The 22,042-nt window shown below is 36.4% G+C and overlaps 1 protein-coding gene across 1 annotated transcript in view; it reads right to left on the bottom strand.

The window, feature by feature from the left end:
* Positions 1 to 16,936: 16,936 nt before the first annotated feature.
* Positions 16,937 to 22,042, bottom strand: part of NRG4 (neuregulin 4) — a gene marked incomplete at both ends in the record, with an annotated part of 55,385 nt that continues 50,279 nt past the window's right edge. The window contains one exon of the mRNA XM_079699092.1: positions 16,937 to 17,024. Within this exon, the coding sequence (XP_079555218.1) occupies positions 16,937 to 17,024 (88 nt within the window). The remainder of the gene's footprint in view (positions 17,025 to 22,042) is intronic.

Genomic DNA, 22,042 nt, shown 5'->3' with positions numbered 1-22,042 from the left:
CAAGCAAAAGAACTCATCAGCAAGTTGAAGACAGGACAGTTGAAGTAATTGTGTCTAAGAAGACAAAGTAAACAATCTAAGGGATTTGTAAGATACCATCAAATGGAAGAAGAAACATTACAGGAGTCCCAGAAGGAAAAGAGAAAGCTACATAAAGTTTATTTGAGGAAATAATGACAAAAAAGCTTGCCAAATTTGATGCAAGACGTGGATGTACATATCAGGAGGCTCAACAAACTCCTAATAGGGTAAAGTCAAAAGAGACACCAAGATACATTATAGACGGTCCTTGACCTAGGACAATTTGACTTAGGATTTTTTCAACTTTACAATGGTGTAAAGATGATATGCATTCAGTAGAAACCATACTTACTTTAAATTTTGAATTTTGATCTTTTCCCAGGCTAGCAGTATGCAGTAAGATATGCACTTATGATGCCTAGCAGTGGCAGAGAGCTGCAGCTCCCAGTCAGCCGCATGATCATGAGTAAACATCTAATACACGTACAACTATTCTGTTTTTCAGTACAGTATTCAGGAAATTACATCACTTCAAAATAGGCTTTGTATTAGATGATTTTGACCAGCTACAGGCTAACGTAATTGTTCACAGCACATTTAAGATAGGATAGGCTTGCTATGATGTTCAGTAGGTTAGGTATATAAAATGCATTTTCAACTTATATTTTCAACTTACCATGGGTTTATCAAGATACAACCCCATTGTAAGTGAAGGAAAATCTGTATAATTAAGCTATACAAAGAGAAAGAATCATGAAAGCCGCAAGAATGAAGAAACATCACATAAAAGGGATCTTCAATAAGATTATCAGATTTCTTGAAAAAACTGTCAACCTAAAATCTTCTATCTGGCAAAACTGTCCTTCAGAAATGAGGGAGAAATTAAAACATTACCGGACACTGATACAACTGGACCTGCCCTGCAAGAAAGCTAAAGGATATTCTTCAAGTTGAAATGAAAGGACAAAGGATAGGAACAGGAAACCATATGAAGAAGTAAAGCTCTCCAGTAAAGGTATACATGAAGCTAGGTATATATAGAAGCTAGTATTATAACTTTGATTTGTAACTCTCTTTGTTTTCCACACAATTTAGGAACATATAAAAATACAGTTATTGGTTTACGTTTTTAGTTGGTTTATGTTTTTAGACACAATGCTTAAAGATGTAATCTTGTGACAGTAATAGTTGAAAGGGAGTGAGGGCGAAGTTATATAAGAGCAAAGTTTTTATGCACTATTGAAGTTAAGCTGCTGTAAATTCAAATTAGTGTCATTACTTCATGATGTTAAATGGAATCCCCATGGTAACCACAAAGAAATAGCTATAGAATACACACAAAAGGAAAAAAGAATTTAAATGTTTCACTATAAAACAAAGCACAAAAGAAGACACTAACACAGAAAATAAGGAGCAAAAATATTCCATGCAAATAGTAACCAAAAGGGAACAGTATATTATTATGAGACAAATAGACTTAAAACCTTTTTGGATTTAAAGAGACAGAAAAGTACATTATATGTTAAAAGGTTTTATACAACAATGTAACAGTTACATAATATAACCGTTATATAACATTTACACATCTAATAACAGTTATATATAACAGTTATATATAACAGTTATATATAATTGTATAATATACAATATAACAGTTATATAACATTTACACATCTAATAACATCCTCAAAATACATTAAGCAAAACACAACATACCAGGGGCTTCCCTGGTGGCGCAGTGGTTGAGAGTCTGCCTGCTAATGCAGGGGACACGGGTTTGAGCCCTGGTCTGGAAGGATCCCACATGCCACGGAGCAACTAGGCCCGTGAGCCACAATTACTGAGCCTGCACGTCTGGAGCCTGTGCTCCGCAACAAGAGAGGCCGCGATAATGAGAGGCCCACGCATGGCAATGAAGAGTGGCCCCCGCTTGCCACAACTAGAGAGAGCCCTCGCACAGAAACGAAGACCCAATACAGCAAAAATAAATTAATTAATAAACTCCTACCCCCAACATCTTCTTTAAAAAAAAAAAAAGATTACTTAGTCTTTAAAAAAAAAAAATCAGCACTGCTTTCATTGCACCCCATAAGACAGAAAATTCTAGCTGTAAATGCTTACATTAAAAAAAAAATCTGAAATCAACATTCTAACTTTATAACTTAAGGAACTAGAAAAAGAATAGACTAAATCCAAAGCTAGTAGAAGGAAGATTAGAACTAAGATAAGCAAAATACTGAAAAGAAAATCAACAGAAAATTTGGAACTAAAAGCTAGTTCTTTGAAAAGGTTAACAAAGTGGACAAACCTTTAGCTAGATCAATAACAAAAGAGAAGACTCAACTTCTAAAAACAGAAATAAGAGTAGGGTTATTACTAATGAGTCTACAGAAATAAAAAGGATCATAAGAGTACTATGAGCAGTTTTAAACAAGTTGAATAACCTAGGTGAAATGGATATATTTCTAAAAACAAAAGCACAACCATACTAAGACTGATTGATGAAGAAATTAAAAATCTACATAGACCTATAGCTAGAAGGGAGATTGAATCAGTGGTCAAAAACCTCCCAACAAAGGAAAATCCTGAAACCTCTGGCTTTACTCAATTCAACCAAACATTTAAAGAAGAAATAACTCCAGTCCTCAAACTTTTCAAAAAAATTCAATAGGCGGGAACACTTCCTAATCCATTGTATAAGGCCAGTATTGCCCTGATACCAAAGCCAGACAATGACAACACAAGAAAAGAAAGTTAAAGACCAATACCCCTGTTGAATATTGATGCAAACATCTTAAAGTATTAGCAAACTGAATTCAAGAGCACATTAAAAGTTTTATACATTTTGAACAAGTGGATTTATTGCTGCAATGCAAGAATGGTTCAACATGAAAATCCAATCAAATACAATACACTGCATTAGCAGAATGAGGGTCACACATGGATCCCATCAGTTGATGCTGAAAAAGAATTTGACAAAATTTTTTTGATTAAAAAAACCCCACCACCCCCCTAGGAATTGAAGGAAGCTACCTCAATATAATAAAGACCAGATATGAAAATCTTACAGCTAACATCATACTCAATGGAGAAGGACTGAAAGCATTTCCTAACATCAGGAACAAGGTAAGGATGCAGCTTTTACTACTGCTATTCAACACAGTGTTGGAAGTTCGAGGCAGAGTAATTAGTCAAGAAAAAGATTGAAATTAGAAAAGAAGTAAAATTATCTCTGCAGAATACATGATCCTATATGTAGAAAACACTAATGATCCCTGCACCCCCAAATCTGTTAGAAACAAATCAGCAAAGTTGAAGCATACAGAATCAACACACAAAATCAGTTGCCTTCTGTACACTAACATGAACAACCCAAAACAGAAATTAGAACAACTCCCTTTACAATGGCATCAAAAACAATAATCTACATAGGAATTAACTTAATGAAGGTGAAAGACTTGTACACTGAAAACCACAAAACATTGCTGAATGATGTTAAAGATGACACATAAATGGAAAGACACCCCATGTTCATAGATTGGAAGACTTAATACTGGTATGATGTCAGGTGATCTACAGATTCAATGTAATCCACTTCAAAATCTCAATGACATTTTTTACAGAAATAGAAAAATAAGAATATCTAGGATCCCCAAATAGCCAAAACAATCTTGAAAAAGATTAAAGATGGAAGGCTCACACTTCCTGATTTCAAATTTTACTGCAAAGCTACAATAATCAAAACTGTGGTACTGAATAAAAACAGACATATAGACTAGTGGAATAGAATAAAGAATCCAGAAATCCTCACATATAAGGTCAAATGATTTGGGGGAAGTGCACCAAAACCATTTAATGGGAAAGGACAGTGTTTCCAACAAATGGTGGTGGGAAAATAGGATATCCACATGCAAAAGAATGAAGCTGGATTTTTATCTAACACCATATAGAAAAATTAATTCAAATGGATCAAAGACCTAAACCTAAGACTTAAAACTGCACTCTTAGAAGAAAACAGGGGAAAAGTTTCAGGACATTGGATTTGGCAGTGATTTCTTGGATATGACACCAAAGTCACAGGCATCAGAAGAAAAAAACAGACAAACTAGGCTTCATCAAAAATTAAACACGTATCAAAGGACACTATCAATGGAGTGAAAAAAGCAATCCACAGAATGGGAGAAAATATTTGCAAATCACATATCTGATGAGGGATTAATATCCATTAATATATAAAAAACTCCTAAAATGCAACAACAGCAACAAAAGACAACCCAAATCAAAACTGGGCAAAGGACTTGAACAGACAGGTATCCAAAGAAGATACAGTATGGCCAATAAACACGTGAAAAAATGCTCAACATCACTAACCATTTGGGAAATGCAAATCAAAACCATGATGAAATACCACTTCTTACCCATTAGGGTGGCTGCTATTGGGGGAAAAAAAAAAGCATTGACAAGGATGTGGAGAAGCTGGAACTTTTGTTCATTGCTGCTGGGAATATAAAGTGGTATAGCTGCTGTAGAAAACAGTATGGCAGTTCCTCAAAAAATTAAATACAGAATTAGCATTTGATTCAGCAATTCCACTTCTGGGTATTTATACAAAAGAACAGAAAACGGGCTTGAACAGATACTTGCACATGTATGTTCATGGAAGCATCTCAATAGCCAAAAGGTGAAATGACTCATGTTCATTGATTGATGAATGAATAAGCAAAATGTGGTAGATACATTGGAATATTATTCAGTCATATAAAGGAAAGAAATTTGGATACATACTATAGTGCTGATGAACCCTGCAGACATGGTAAGTGAAATAAGCCACACACAAAAGGACAAATACATGATTCTACTTACATGAAGTATTGAGAATATTCAAATACTTAAAGTGGGGAGTTATTGTTTAATGGGTACAGTGTTCAGTATGGGATGATGAGAAAGTTCTGGAGATGGATGGTGGTAATGGTTGCACCAGTGTGAATATACTTAATGCCACTGAATTGTATACATAAAAATGGTACATCTTATGTATGTTTTTCTACCATAAAAACTTTTTTAAACCACCAAAAAAAGTCATATAACCTAGCTATTTTTTTAAAAAAAAGGTTATCAAGCCACAAGACAGGAAGTTTAATTTGTATATGGCTAAGTGAAAGAAGACAGTCTGAAAAGGTTACATGCTGTATGACTCCAACTATATGACATTCTGGAAAACTATAGAGCTAGTAAAGGGATTAGTGGTTATCACTGTGAGGTTGGGAAGGCTGAGTATATGGAGATTTTTAGGGTGGTGAAGTTATTCAACATGATACTGTAGTGGTGGACACATAAAATGATGCATTTGTCAAAATCCATATAACTATAACAAAAAGAGGAGCCTTAATGTAAACTATAGACTTTTGTTAACGTTTCATTTAATTTATAATTGTTTCATTTATATTAGCAAATGTAGCACACTAGTACATTTTACATAGATGTTTAATAGTAGGGAAAACTGTGGGAGAGGGAAGTATATGGGAACTCTCTGCAGTGTCTTCTCAATCATTCTATAAATCTATAACTTTTTAAAAAATAGTCTGTTAAAAAATTCTATGAGGGTTTTTCATTTTGTATACTCTAGTGCCTCAAGCTCATATGTATTAGTTGTAAGTGAATGATGGGTAAATGAATGAGTGAATGAATGAATCAGTGGCACTAGTGACAGATTCAATTCACAGTGCTCACACTGGGCTAGACTGTTGGGAAAAGTCAGTGTGTACCGACTGAGGGATTAATAACCAGAATATCTGAAGAACTCCTAAAATGCAACAGCAGCAACAAGAGACAACCTAGTTCAAAATAAGCAAAGGACTTGAATAGGCAGGTATCCAAAGAATATACACAGATGACCAATAAGCACATGAAAAGATGCTAAACATCACTAATTAGGGAAATGCAAATCAAAACCACAATGAGATACCACTTCACACCTATTAGGATGGCTATTAAACGAAAACAAGTGTTGGCAAGGATATGGAGAACTGGCTTGAGGGGGAAGTTATTCACAGGGCTGTTCATTTGGCCAGAGCTTGCTCCTCTGCCTCGGCTATTTACTAGCCCTAGACCTTTGGTGTTCAGAACTCCCACTGCTCCAAGCTACTCCACAACTCTTCATATGTCCTGAAAGTTGCCATTGGTTTTTTTCTATTATATTTCAGGGTAACTACACAGTTGGAAAAACTGAAGAAACTGTTCTGGCCTAATGAATTCTTTATTTTGCTCCTAATAAGATGAAAACCTCACATTCTGCAAAATCACGCCCTAAAATTAAAAGCCTTATGGGGAAAATAAGTTTGGAATTTTGTAACCTGAGCAGTAACAAAAACTAGAATCCTAAATTTCCACTAGTATCCACTGAGAATTAGTCCATCTTCTGTATACTTAAGCTTTTGGGCTTGTGTTTCTTTCAGATATAGATCCTTGAAATCGATTGCTTCTCAGAGAGAAACGATTTTCATCAATATTAAAAATATGATCTAAAGGTAGCTGCCAATGATAGGGATAGAGCAGGATAGTTAACACAGGTAGTTTTAGAAGTCCCACTAGGGGATTATAGACACAAAGGGAACTTTGGGAGACCATTGTAAGCTAATGAACACTCAAGAAAGCAATCAGAACACTGTGAAACAAAACAGGTCTGCTTAACAATGAAACCATGCAATAAAAGCATGAGATATGCCCCAGGCCATTAAGTGAAAAAACAAGGCCTGCAGCCTGCTGGTCAAGGTCAGCAAGATAATGATCCTTAGGACATGCACCTGAGCATGTACCAAGGACAGGAATACAGGGGAAAGGTGGCATTCCAAAGTAGAAGACCCTCATACTGAAACCTGAGATGATTTAACATATTTTAGTCTATGTTACCACCCTTCTGCTGATTTGAATAGCACCGTGACAGTCCCCGTTTGACCAAATAGCGTCAAAAACTCCTGCCCCACCCAAAGGAGGAGCTAGTGATGTAAGCGTGATGTCTACTCAAAGAATGTGGAAGAAGGTGGTCTTCTCCCACTTCCCACTTTTCCTTTGATTATAAAAACGTAGCCCACTTAGTTCTTGGGGCAGAGCTCTCTTGCCTGCCCACTTGTATCCTTCACAAGCATCCTATACTAATAAATCCACTTCTTACCTCCCACTTTGTCCCTCACCGAATTCCTTCTGTACCAAGACATAAGAACTTGTGAGTCATTAAGTCCTGAGACAAGTTGTGTGGTTTCACCTTCATCAATCAATGCTTTTTTTCTAATCACCGGGTGAAATGTCTTCATGCCTTACCTGTACTTGTAACTTCCCCAGACAGCTTAACACAGTGAAAGCCACTAAAGCCACTCCTTGCCCTTAATTAGGATTTTCATCTTTTCTCTTAGGGTCTTCGTATATTGCTGAAAGTTTCTCATTAGCTGTGAGAAAGTTTGCCGATGGATGCTTCAACACATTAGCTTACTGGGAAAAATCATGTTTGACCAATGCAACTTTCACATAGGATTGATATTACTCCCCTATTTACCTACTGCAAATGAGCTAATAATACACGTGACAGAAACACACATACCTTGCAATAGGACAGACTGTGTTTCAGGGTATGATAACTTTCAGTCTTTAGAGAACAAAGAAGGATTAATGTCTAATTTCTTTTACCTTTTGGTGTTTCATTTTCTGCCTTTGTAACAAAAAAGCAGTGATTTGGGTTCACTGTGATATTTCTTCAATGTTCTCCATGACCTATAGAAAATAAGAATTAAGATGTTTTCTCCATCTCAATTTTTCTTTATATGCACACCTTCCAACACATCTTTATTTTATTCACACATACACATCCACCCCTTCTGTTTGTGATATGAAGAGTTGAGGTGAACTAGCCTAGAACACCCAAATAAGCCACACAACGCTCCTCAGAACACAGAAGAGTTGTGTCAGCACCTCCATTCAGATCTCACAGAAGAAAGTGTCCCTGCCTTTCCTCACTGCCTGTTTTCTGTTACCTGAAGTTCTAACAAGCCTGGTGAATTTTTTTAAAGATATTACAAATGATAAAGAGAGTAAGGGGAAAAGATTGCTAGAGTGAGTCATTCTAATGGCAATAAAAATTAATAACTGATGGCAAGAAAACAGAAGAAAGTAGCAAAAACAAAACAAACCAAAACAAAAAACCCTGTGGCTAGCTAGGACTATTTAATGTAGGGACAATTCCCTCCATAGCCGATGAGCCCTAAGTCTGTAACCCATATCTGTGGAAGCATAAGTGCAGTACAAAAAACTTGGACTTGGGGTTTAAATCCTTGTTCTACCACCTGATGTGTGATCTTGATCTTAACCTCTCTAAGCCTCAGTTTTCTCTTTTGTACAGTGAGAATAATACCACCTGCCTCACAATGGGTGTTAGGACTTAAAAGAGTTCTCCTTCTCCGATATGAAATATCAACCACAGTGCCTGCCACCTACAGACACCTGATGTTCACGATTACATATTACACTGCTTTCTTTTCATTTGAAGAGCTGTACTGTCAGAACTAGTGCATTATTGCAATAGGGATACATAATCACAATCTAAATGTATGCTAGGACTTTAGGCTGTAGGTCTACTTAATGAACGAATTGAAAAGATTGCCTAGGGAGGTTTATATTCCAGAGGCACATGGGGTGACACGAACAAACCTATCAGAAGGGAGTGATGAAATGAATAAAGCTTTATGGTGTGGTGGCAAGAGGAGTTTCCTGGTGAAAGCAGGTCATTAATAAAATTTAAAATAGAATGTACCATCATGCCGTGATTTTCATAACAAATAGGAGCTAATAGCATTAAGCAATTCCCAGTCCCCATGATCAACTTTATTTTCATGACATCTTGTCACATGTGGTAAAAGGCATTTCTTTTTGCTTTTCTTAAAGTAATGGCCTTGCAGTTACTGATAGACTGTTTGACCTTGAAAAAATAAGTGGTCAGTCAGCTAACTTTGTGAGCTATGCCCAATACCTTATCTAGGTTTTTACCCTTTGTTGTGACATTTTTTGCCTCCATTAAAAGAAAGCAGCAATTTAATACTTGAGTTCCAAAACTCTTTTCTCAATGAAACCAGAGTACCTCTGTGTGGAAAGGCTCCAAGGTAGCTTCTATTTTATTACAAACATGTCTTTATAAACAGGAAGAAGTCGACTTGTTTTTTATGTGTATACATTTCCTAAAAAATAATTGAGTTTTTACCATCCCATTGAACGTTCTGAAAAAAAAATTAAGAGGCAAACCTTTTGAAGAGAGATGTTATTGGCGAATTACAAACACGGATCCTTGTGCATTCAAGCATTACTGGCAGTCAACCATTCCTACATTTTTTCTTGTCAGACTTAGCCTTATTTGTGTTAATCTTCCCAGTTAAAACCATGCTCAATAATAAATTTTCAGTTCTCTGAGAATTTCTTCACTGGTTACTTTACCATCAGGCATTTTACAAATGAATGTAGTTCCAGACAATATCATTACAAATTTAGCAAAAATCAACAAACTCACCAAACCATTAAAATACATGATTTCACTCAATTACAAAGTAGAAGAACACATCTCAATCTCTTGATAACTCAAAAGTTAATTTTGAGCATATTAAAATGAATCATCTGACAGTATCATTTAATAACAGCATCTCTTTCTGGCTTTTTATTGTGAAATATACATAATAAGATTTACCATTTTAACCTTTTTTGTGTGTGTGTGTGTGTGTTACGCGGGCCCCTCACTGTTGTGGCCTCTCCCGTTGCGGAGCGGCCATGGCTCACGGGCCTAGCTGCTTCGCTGCATGTGGGATCTTCCTGGACCAGGGCACGAACCCATGTCCCCTGCATCGGCAGGCGGACTCTCAACCACTGCGCCACCAGGGAAGCCCCATTTTAACCATTTTAAACTGTACAGTTCAGTTCCACACTGTGTACAATCATCACCACCATGCATCTCCAAAACTTTTTCATAATCCCACACTGAAACTCTGTAGTCATTAAATAACTCCCCGTTCTCCTACTCTTAGCCCCTGGTAACAACCATTTTACTTTCTGTCTCTATGAATTTGATTAGATACTTCAAATAAGTGAAATCATGTAATACTTATCTTTTGTGTTTGGCTTATTTCACTTAGCATACTGTCTTAAAAGTTCATCCATGTTGTAGCATGAATCAGAATTTGATTCCTTTTTAAGGCTAAATAATATTCCATTGTATTTATGTATCACTTTGGGTTTATCAATTCATTCCTTTTTTAAAAAATGCTTTTTTAAAGTATAGTTGATTTACAATGTTATGTTAATTTCTGCTGTACAGCAAAGTGATTCCATTATACATATATATATACAACCTTTTTAAAAATATTCTTTTCCATTATGGTTCATCACAGGATATTGAATATAGTTCCCTTTGCTATACAGTAGGACCTTGTTATCTATTCTATATATAACAGGTTGCATCTCCTAACCCCAAACTCCCACTCCATCACTCCCCCACCCCCACCCCCACCCCCTGATAACCACAATTCTGTTCTCTATGTCTCTGAGTCTGTTTCTGTTTCATAGATAAGTTTATTTGCGTTATATTTTAGATTCCTCATATAAGTGATATCACATGGTATTTGTCTTTCTAGTTACTTCGCTTAGTATGATAATCTCTAGATCCATCCATGTTGCTGCAAACAGCATTCTTTCATTCTTTTTTCATGGCTGAGTAGTATTCAATTGTATATATGTACCACATCTTCTTTACCCATTCATCTGTCAGTGGATATTTAGGTTGTTTCCATGTCTTGGCTATTGTGAATAGTGCTGCTGTGAACATAGGGGTGCATGTATCTTTTCGAATTATAGTTTTGTCTGAATATATGCCCAGGAGTGGGATTGCTGGATTATATGGCGACTCTGTTTTTAGCTTTTTGAGGAATCTCTGCTTTCCATAGTGGCTGCACCAGTTTACATTCCCACCAACAGTGTAGGAGGGTTTGCTTTTCTCCACACCCTCTCCACCATTTGTTATTTGTAGACTTTTTAACGATGGCCAGTCTGACCAGTATGAGGTGATACCTCATTGCAGTTTTGATTTGCATTTCTCTAATAATTAGAGACGCTGAGCACCTTTTCATGTACCTGTTGGCCATCTGTATGTGTTCTTTGGAGAAATGTCTGTTTAGTTCTTCTGCCTATTTTTTGATTGGGCTGTTTGGTTTTTTGTTGAGTTGTATGAGCTGTTTGTATATTTTGGAGATTAAGCCCTTGTTGGTTGCATCATTTGCAAATATTTCTCCCATTCCGTGGGTTGTCTCTTTGTTCTGTTTATGGTTTCCTTTGCTGTGCAAAAGCTTATAAGTTTGATTAGGTCCCATTTGTTTATTTCTGCTTTTATTTCTATTGCTTTGGGAGACTGACCTAAGAAAACCTTGGTACAATTTATGCCAGAGAATGTTTTGCCTATGTTCTCTTCTAGGAGTTTTATGATGTCATGTCCTATGTTTAAGTCTTTAAGCCATTTAGAGTTTATTTTTGTGTATGGTATGAGGGTGTGTTCTAACTTCATTGATTTACATGCAGCTGTCCAATCAGTTCATTCCTTGATGGACATTTGGGTGGTTTCCATCTTTTGGCTATTGTGAATAACGCTTCTATGAACAGTGGTATACAAATAACTATTTGAGCTCCTGGCTTGGATTCTCTTATGTATATACCCTGGAAGTGGAATTGCTGGATCATATAGTGATTCTATGTTTAATTTTTTTGCAGTCACTGCCCATTCCAAACTCAACCCTAGGCAACCACTTGCATAGTATCTTCAAGGTTCATCCATGTTATAGCATTAACCTTAATATAAGTGCAAGCATGCAATTTGTGGTCTTTTGTGGCTGGTATCACTTAGCATAATGGAGATTTATCCATGTTACAGCGTGTATCAATACTTTGTCCCTTTTTATGGCTGAATAGTATTCCATTTTATGGACAAACCATATCTAGTTGATGAATATTTAGATTATTTCCACTTTGGGTTTATTATGAATATTGCCACTATGGACATTCAAGTCTTTGTGTAGACATATGTTTTCATTTATTGTGGGTTGTTATCTAGGGATGGGGTTGCTGGATATTAAGATAAATTTATGTTTAACTCTTTAAGAAACTGCTAAACTGTTTTCCACAGTAGATATACTACTTATTTCTTCTTTTCTTTTTTTAAAATTGAAATATAGTTGATGTACAATATTATGTTAGTTTCAGGTGTCCTACATAATGATTTGACATCTGCATACATTATGAAATAATGATAAGTCTAGTAATCATCTGTCCCATACAAAGTTATTATAATATTATTGATCATATTCTTTATGCCGTATGTTACATCCCCATGACTTATTTATTATATAACTGGAGGTTCGTACCTCTTAATCCCCTTCATCTATTTTGTCCACCATCCCTCCTTTCTGGCAACCACCCATTTGTTCTCTGCATCTATGAGTCTGTTTTTATAGATTCTTCCTTTTGTAATTTTTATATTTCTAGCTGTGGTTTCTTCTTTTCTGCTTATATAAGTCCCTTTATCATTTCTTGTAAAGCCAGTTTACTGGTGCTGAACTCTCAGCTTTGGCTTGTCTGAAAAACTCTTTATCTCTCCTTCCTGGGTAGAGTATTCTTGGTTGTAGGTTTTTTCCTTTCCTCACACTGAACATACTGTGCTGTTCCCTTCTGACCTGCAAAGTTTCTGCTGAGAAGTCAGCTGACAGTGTTATGAGTTCCTTTGTACATCACTAGTTGTTTTTCCCTCACTGCTTTTAAGATTCTCTCTTAACCTTTAATTTTTTGCCATTTTTAATTACAATGTGTCTTGGTGTGGACCTCTTTGGGTTCATCTTGTTTGGGACTCTCTGTGCTTCCTGGACCTGGATGTGTTTCCTTTCCTAGGTTAGGGAAGTTTTCAACTACTATTTCTTCAAATAAATTCTCTGCCCCTTTCTCTCTCTCTTCTCAATTTCTGAGACCTCTATAATGTGGATGTTAGTACTCTTGATGTTGTCCCAGAGGTCTCAAACTATCCTGATTTAAAAATCTTTTCTTCTTTTTTCTGTAGCTTGGGTGATTTCCACTACTCAATTTTACTTTTTTACATATACATGTAACAAATATACATGTTAACAAATTCCCAGAATACAATATAGTATTATTAACTACAGTCATCATGTTGTACTTTAGATTTCTTCATTTATTCATCCCTACATAGCCACAACTTTGCAACCTTTTGACCAGCGTCTCCCCACTTCTCCCACTTCCTTACCCCCATAACCACCCTTCTACTCTCTGCTTCTGTGTAACTTTTTGTAGGTAAAACATATGTGGGACTTCCCTGGAGGTCCAGTGGTTAGGACTCTGCACTTCCACTGCAGGGGGCGCGGGTCCAATCCTTGGTCGGGGAACTAAGATGCTGCATGCCACGCGGTGTGGCCAAAAAAAAAAAAAAAAAAGATTAAAAAAAACATATAAATGAGGTCATGAAGTATTTTTCTTTCTTTGTCTGGCTTATTTCACTTAGCACACTGTCCTGCAGGTCCATTCATGTTGTTGCAAATGGCAGGATCTCCTTTTTAAAGGCTGAGTAATATTTCGTTGTATATACCACCATTTCTTTATCCATTCATCCATTGATGGACACAGCTTGTTTTCATATCTTGGCTATTGTAAATAATGCTGCAATAAACATGGGAGCACAGCTATCTCTTTGAGGTACTGATTTCATTTCCTTTGGGTATATACCCAGAAGAGGGATTGCTGGATTATATGGTAGTCCTATTTTTAATTTTTTGAGGAAGCTCCATAACATTTTCTGTAATGGCTTAACCAATTTACATTCCCACCAACAGTGTACAAAATTTCCTTTTTTTCCAACATCCTTGCCAACACTTATCTTTTATTTTTTGATAATAGTCATGAGGTAATATTTCACTGTGGTTTTGATTTGCATTTCCCTGATGATTAATAATACTGAATACCTTTCATATACTTGTTAGCTATTTGCATATCTTCTTTGGAAAAATGTCCATTCAGGTCCTTTGCTCCTCTCCTCCTTTTTGGTCACATATGCAAAGGAAAAAACTAATTTCTGGAAACTCTGGGAAATTTTTTGTCTCCTTCATGGGCTTATGTATTAAGATGTAATTGGTCCTATGACACTCAGTAAGAAGAGAGAGGAATCTTACTTGAACTTAAGGTTTAAAAAAAATAAAACTTGCGATTAACTCATAAGAAGTCCTACACTTAAAATCCCGTTTGACTGCTTTATAAAGTTATTTTAATATTTCATTTATTTAGAATTATAGGGGTAAAAAGGCATTCCACATACATTTCTCTGAGAACTCAAAGAAAGAATGAGCTTAGCATGCTGGAGAGGCCCATTTTAAAATTGGGTTGGTTGGTTTCTTTGCTATTGAGTTGTATGAGTTCCTTATTTATTTTGGGTTTTAACCCCTTTTCTGATATATGTTTGCAAATATTTTCTCCCATTCCTTAGGTTGCATTCTCATTTTCTTGATTATTTCTTTTGCTGTGTGAAGATTTTTAGTTTGATGTAGTCCCTCTTGTTTATTTTTGCTTTTGTTGCCTGAGCTTTTGGTGTCATATCCAAAAAATCATTGCAAATGCCAAGGAGCTTTTTTCCTATATTTCCTTCTAGGAGTTTTATGGTTCAGGTCCTGCATGTAAGTATTTAATTCATTCTGAGTTGATATTTGTGTATGATGCACTATAGTGGTCCAATTTCATTCTTTTCTATGTGGATATCCTATTCTCCCAACACCATTTATTGAGAAGACTATCCTTTGTGTATTCTTGGCACCCTTGTCAAAAATTCATTGACTGTGTATGATGGGATTCATTTCTGGTTTCCTCAATTCTGTCCCATTATCTATGTGTTTCTTTTTATGCCAGTACCATACTGCCTTGATTACTGTAGCTTTGTAATATAATTTGAAACCAGGAAGTATGTTGCCTCCAACTCTCCTCTTTTGCAAGATTGCTTTGGCTACTCAGTCTTTTGTGGTTTCATACAAATTTTAAGATTGTTTTTTCTATTTCTGTGAAAAATGCTATTGGAATTGTATGGTTTTCATTGTACAGATCTTTCACCTCCTTGGTTAAATTTATTCCTAAGTGTTTTATTCATTTTGACGCTATTGAAGACAGGATTGTTTTCTTGATTTCCTTTTTGTATAGATCACTGTGTAGAGAAATGCAACTGATTTTTATATGCTGATTTTTGTATCCTGCAACTTTACTTAATTCATTTATTTGTTCTAACAGTTTATTAATCAGTGTTTAGGGTTTTCTACATATATGATCATGTCATCTGCAAACAGAGATAATTTAACTTCTTCCTTTCATATCGGGATTTTTTTCCTTTTTCTTCTTTTCTTTTCTTTGTCTGATTGCTCTTGCTAGTACTTCCAGTACTATGTTGAATAGAACTTGTGAGAGTGGGCATCCTTGCCTTATACTGAATCTTAGAGAAAAAGCTTACAGTTTTTCCCCATTGATAATGATGTTAGCTGTGGGATTTTCATAAATGGCCTTTATCGTGTTGAGGAAGTATCTTTTTATACCTATTTTGTTGAGAGTTTTTATCATAAATGGATGTCAAACTTTGTCAAATGCTTTTTCTGCATCTACTGTGATGATGTGGTTTTTATCTTTCATTCTATTAATGTGTATCACATTGACTGATTTTCATATGTTAAACTAACAGGTTTGTAATTTTTGATTGGATGTTAGATATGTGAGTTTTACCTGTTGGGTACTGGATTTTTTTATTATTATTATTGAGCTTTGATCTCGGATGCAGTTATTTGGAAACAAGTTGATTCTTTCAGTTCTTGCTTTTAAGGTTTGTTAGGCAGGACTGGAGCAGTGCTCAATCTAGGGCTAATTATTCCCCACTACTGGGGAAACACTCTTCTGTGTACTCTACCTATTACCCAATGAATAATTAGGATTTTTAGTCTTATTATTGGGAACAGGCACTTTTCCTAACCTTGTGTGAGTACTGGGTACCTCTAATCCTTTCAGGTAATTCTTACCCTAACCTCAAGTATTTTCCTACTATATATGTGCTGATTATTACTCAGCTGAATACTTGAACTGAAGATCTCTGAAATTCTCTCCCTTTGCAGCTCTCTCTTTTCCAGTACTCCATTCAGTGAACTATAGCCACATTGATGTTTCTGGACTCTCAGCTTCATCTTCTCAATTCAGGGAATCAACCAAGCTCAGCCTGGGCCGTCCCCCCAAACCCCTGTGCCACAGCCTGGAGACTCCTTCAAGGCAATAATCTGAGGCAGTCATTGGCTCATCTCAACTGTTTCCCATCTCTCAGGGATCACGATCCTTTGTTTCCTGTCATCCAATGTCTTGAAAACCATTGCTTAATGTATAATGTCCATTTTTTAATTTTTCAAGTAGTAGGTAAATCCAGGCCCTGTTACTCCATCTTGGTCAGAAGCAAAAGTCTCACAATACTTTTAAAACATGAACTGACCTACAAGCTTCCCAAAGATTTGCCTATACTGTAGGTAAAAATCCTCCTCCTCCTCCTCCCTGTGTACCAGCCCACTTCAGATTACTTCTGGAGAGATCAGTCCCTTACAGTAATCTGTGTAACACATTATAGCTAATATCGTAATTTCACATATTGAGATAACATGGTTTTCTTTGGGATAAAAAGGTGACTTGTGTCATATAGCTAGTAAGAAATTCATCTTCACATGAAAAACCCACAGAAAACATTTTTGGGTCAACCATTTTTTGGATAGATCCAAATCCCACGTAACAACCACCATCTAATCTAGGGCTTTAAAATAAGCACTTCATTTTGAATTTACTCACTGTGGTGGACACTGGTACTGCTTGTCTCTACCAGGCTGATATCATACTGGATCGAACTGGCCCTCTGAAGGTGGCCCTTCCTGACAGTAAAGAGGAAAGAAACACACAAATGGAAAATGGGTAAGTGGAAAACCAGAAAGAAAGTTTAAAGTTGAATATGTGGAGGTACATTTTCTTTTCCACAACTCTCTGAAACTGCCAGAGCTTCCCTAAAACCATGCCCCATTATTTAACAAATCCTCCAGGGCAGGTAGGTCATCTGTGGGGACCTCAGATGCTGATGATGCCACTTAGTCTTCCTCCTTTAAGACAGCAGAACTGTTGTATTTTAGTGTAATGTTTTTGTGCTCTTCTTCAAGTGGCTAGTTTTAATTATTAGTTGGGACCCTTAATGTGACATGGGGTGGCTTTAGTCAACTACTGAAAAACTCATTTGCACTTTTTTAAGGTTGCAGTTCATCAATCTTTTTGGTCATCGAGTCAATTAATATAGGTTCTAATTGTATTCAGGTGTCATGACAGAGCTTTAAAAAACTACTTTTGGGGCTTCCCTGGTGGCGCAGTGGTTGAGAGTCCGCCTGCCGATGCAGGGGACACGGGTTTGTGCCCTGGTCCAGGGAGATCCCACGTGCTGCGGAGTGGCTGGGCCCGTGAGCCATGGCTGCTGAGCCTGTGCATCTGGAGCCTGTGCTCTGCAACAGGAGAGGCCACAACAGTGAGAGGCCCGTGTACCACAAAAAAAAAACTACTTTTAATATTAAATAAGATTTTGGAATGTACACTTGCTTTCAGTTTTTTTCAATAAGTCAGTGCCTAAAATATTACATTAATAAAAATGAATTCAAAACCACTTTTACCATAGCAAAATGAAAGTGTTTTATAAAAATATACTGATTCCTCCTCATGAAACACAATTGATTCTAGCCTGGAGTTCAGCATTAGTGGGTTATCATTTTGGACCTCATTCAAATACGGCATTAATTTCTTATTAAATTTCAAAAGGCCCTCAGCTTAAAGCAATTTCAGAAGTGAAACTGCTTGGTTGCAGCACATATAGTTTTTTAACTTTACAAGACATTTGCAAACTGAATCAAAAGTGTTCAAAACTGTTTCAAACTCTAAAATCTCACATTTTATATTGTTTGGATTTTTAAAAAAAGTTTTGCCAATCTTATGGGCGAGATAATTGCAGGCTGAATTTGCAGTTTCCTGACTAAGAAGATTGAGCATCTTTTTATGTTTATTTTATGGAATTTTCTTCATCTTTTATACATTTTTTTAATTTTTCCCATTTGTCTACAGGTTTACTATTTTCTTGATTTGTAGGAGTTCATGATATACTCAAGACATATATGCATCTATTTTCACACGTTGCAAACATCTTCTCCCACTTTGTAGCTAGGCTTTTTTTTCAATAGTGTCTTTTGATAACTAGAAGTTTAGTCAAATTTATCTGCCATTTGTTTTACAATTTGTACTTCTTGAATCTTGTTACAGAAATCTATCCCTACTCCCAAGGGCACAAAGATATTCTTTAAATGTTCTTCTGAGAGTTTTCATTTTGCATTTCACATTTAGGTCTTTAATCTACCTGTACTGATTTTGAGGTATGCTTTGAGGCAAAGATCCAACTTTACTTTCTTCCATGTGGATAAACAGTAATGCCAATACTATTTATTGGAAAGTCCGTTATTTCCCCACTGCACTGTATACCATTTCTGTTGTACAGTCGACCTGCTGTATCAGAGGGTTCTGCATCCGTGGATTCAAACAATCTCAAATCGAAAATATTTGAAAAAGAAAAAAAAGAATACAGAAAGCTCCAAAAAGCAAAACTTGAATTTGCCTAAAGCTGACAACTATTTACATAGTATTTATATCATATTTACAATTATTTACCTACCATTTACATTGTATTAGGTGTTCAGAGATGATTTAAAGTATATGGGAGGATATGTGTAGGTTATTTGATCTTTTTAATGTCTGTGGCACCTGAGTTATTATATCTTTATTCATTCCTAATATTATTCATTTGTGCCTTCCCCCTGCTTCTTTTTTTTTTTTTTTTTTTGACAGTTTTGCTTTATTTATTTATTTATTTATTTATGGCTGTGTTGGGTCTTCGTTTCTGTGCGAGGGCTTTCTCTAGTTGTGGCAAGCGGGGGCCACTCTTCATTGCGGTGCGCGGGCCTCTCACTGTCGCGGCCTGTCTTGTTGCGGAGCACAGGCTCCAGACGCGCAGGCTCAGTGGGCGTGGCTCACGGGCCCAGTTGCTCTGCGGCATGTGGGATCTTCCCGGACCAGGGCTCAAACCCGTGTCCCCTGCATTGGCAGGCGGACTCTCAACCACTGCGCCACCAGGGAAGCCCCCCCCTGCTTCTTTGAAAGAGATTTGTCAATATTATTAATCTTTTCATAGAACCAAATTTTGTCTTTGTTGTTCCTCTCTATTATACCTATTTTACATTTATTTTCTTTAACTCCTACTCTTTATTTTTACTTCCTTCTAGTTTCCTGGCATTTATTTTGCTATTCTTTTTCTAACTTAGTGAGATGAATGCTTAGCTTATTTATTTCCAGGCTTTCTTCTTTTCTCATATAAGCATTTAGGGCTATAAGTTTTCCTCTGCTGGTTCATTTGCATCTCTCAGATTTGTTATATAGTGTTTTCATTATAGTTCCAGTCAAGATATTTCCCAATTTCCATTGTGAGCTCTTTGATCCATGAATTATACAGACATGTATTTCTTAATTTCCAAATGTGAAGGTCTTTGATAGTTATTCTTGTCCCTGACTTTCCTCTTAATCACACTGAAGACTGAGCATGTGGTATAACATCAAACCTTTGAAATGTGTTGAAAACTGTTTTACTGCCCAGCACAGAATAATATTCATAAATATTCTGTATGAGTTTATAAAGGATTTTGTACTGTGTTCTAGAATAAATCTAGATCAAATGTGTTAATTACATTGCTAAAATCTTATAAAGTCTTACTGATTTTTATCTCCTTTCTTATAAATTTCTGAGACTCATACATTAAAATTAAACGGTGATGGTGGTTTTGCTTATTTCTCCTTTGTATTTCAAATTTTGATTTATACTTTTTAAGATTTTGCTTATAAGAGCACATACATTTTTAAATTGTTAAATCCTCCTAGTGAACGAAATCTTTTACCATAACATTTATTTTGTCTGATAGTTATATGACCTTTTTACTCCTAATCTTTTCGTATCCTTATCTGGAAGGATTTAGCATCAAGAATTTAGATTTTAAAATATAGGTGTATTATGTCAATCTTTGCTTTTTACCTGGAATCTTTAGTATAATTATATTTAAAATAATTACTGATATATTTAGATTTAAATCTACCATGTTATATCATACTTTCTATTTATCCTTTTTTCTCTATTTTTCTTTATGTTTAATCAATTGATTATTTTTTATTCCTTTTTGTCCTTCCTCTAATTTGTAAATTATGTGTTTTGATTTTTTCTTCAATTGTCACCCTAGACATGTTCATTCCTAGTATATCAAGGTCTCACATTAACCTATATATTATCCTCCTCCCATTTAAAATCCTTTAGTATATTTAATTACAATCCTTTCAACTTATTTGCTATCACCATCATGTGTTTCTTTTTTTAAATAAATAAATAAATAAATAAATAAATTTATTTATTTTTGGCTGCATTGGGTCTTTGTTGCTGCATGTGGGCTTTCTCTAGTTGCAGCGAGTGGGGGCTACTCTTTGTTGTGGTGCATGGGCTTCTTTCTCATTGTGGTGGCTTCTCTTGTTGCAGAGCATGGGCTCTATGGAGCACGGGCTTCAGTAGTTGTGGCACGCAAGCTCAGTAGTTGTGGCTAGTGGGCTATAGAGAGCAGGCTCAGTAGTTGTGGCGCACGGGCTTTGTTGCTCCACGGCATGTGGGGTCTTCCCAGACCAGGGCTTGAACCAGTGTCCCCTGCATTGGTAGGCGGATTCTTAATCACTGCGCCACCAGAGAAGTCCTGCCATCATGTATTTTAATTCCTCTTTTCAAAGACATAGTACAGTACTATTATTAAAATTTATACAATATTTGTGTTGATTCATTCACATAATGACTTTCTCTGATCTTTCTTCTTTCTTGCATCTCAATATACCATACAGGATCAATTTCCTTCTGCTTGAAAATATGAGAGGACAAACTCTTACAAGTTTTTCTTATCTAAAAGTATCTTTGGGACTTCCCTCGTGGTCCAGTGGTTGAGAATCTGCCTTCCAAGGCAGGGGACGTGGGTTCAATCCCTGGTCCAGGAAGACCCCACAGGCCGTGGAGCAGCTAAGCCTGTGCACCACAACTACTGAGCCTGCGCTCTACAGCCCACGAGCCACAACTACTGAGCCCGCATGCCACAACTACTGAAGCCCGTGTGCCCTAGAGCCTGTGTGCCGCAACTACTGAGCCCATGCGCCGCAACTGCTGAAGCCCACATGCTCTAGGGCCCCCGTGCCGCAACTACTGAAGCCCATGCGTCTAGAGCCCGTGCTTGGCAATGAGAGAAGCCTCCTCAATGAGAAGCCCGTGCACCACAATAAAGCGTAGCTCCCACTCACCACAACTAGAGAAAGCCCACGGGCAGCAACAAAGACCCAATGCGGCCAAAAATAAATAAAATTTAAAATAAATAAATAAATAAAAGTATCTTCATTTTACCCTCATTCCTGAAAGATGTTTTAAATGATACAGAAATTTGGGGTTGATGGTTATTTTCAATGGATACTGAAAATATCATTGCTTGCTCTGTCTTCTGGTTTTGCTTCTTTCCTACTGAGCAGCCAGCTTTCAGTAAAACTGTTGCATTTTTAAGATAATCTGTCATTCTTTTGTAACATTTTTGCAATTTTCTCTTTGAGCATTCTACAGTTGTACTGGGCTGTGCCCATATGTAAACTTATTTTTATCCTCCTTGAAATTTGTTGGACTTCTAGAATCTGTGGCTGACTTTCATCAGTTCTGCAAAGGTCTCAGCCATTTCCTTTTCAAATACTGCCTTTGCCCCTTTCTCTCTTCTATCATACATTTCTAGGTACTTTCTCTCCGGTCTCCCTTTTT

This window comes from Hyperoodon ampullatus, assembly GCF_949752795.1.
Source record: "Hyperoodon ampullatus genome assembly, chromosome: 3".
NCBI classification, from domain to species: domain Eukaryota; kingdom Metazoa; phylum Chordata; class Mammalia; order Artiodactyla; family Ziphiidae; genus Hyperoodon; species Hyperoodon ampullatus.
Note: the sequence above shows the minus strand (reverse complement) of the source record. Positions and strands in the feature narration are given on the sequence as shown.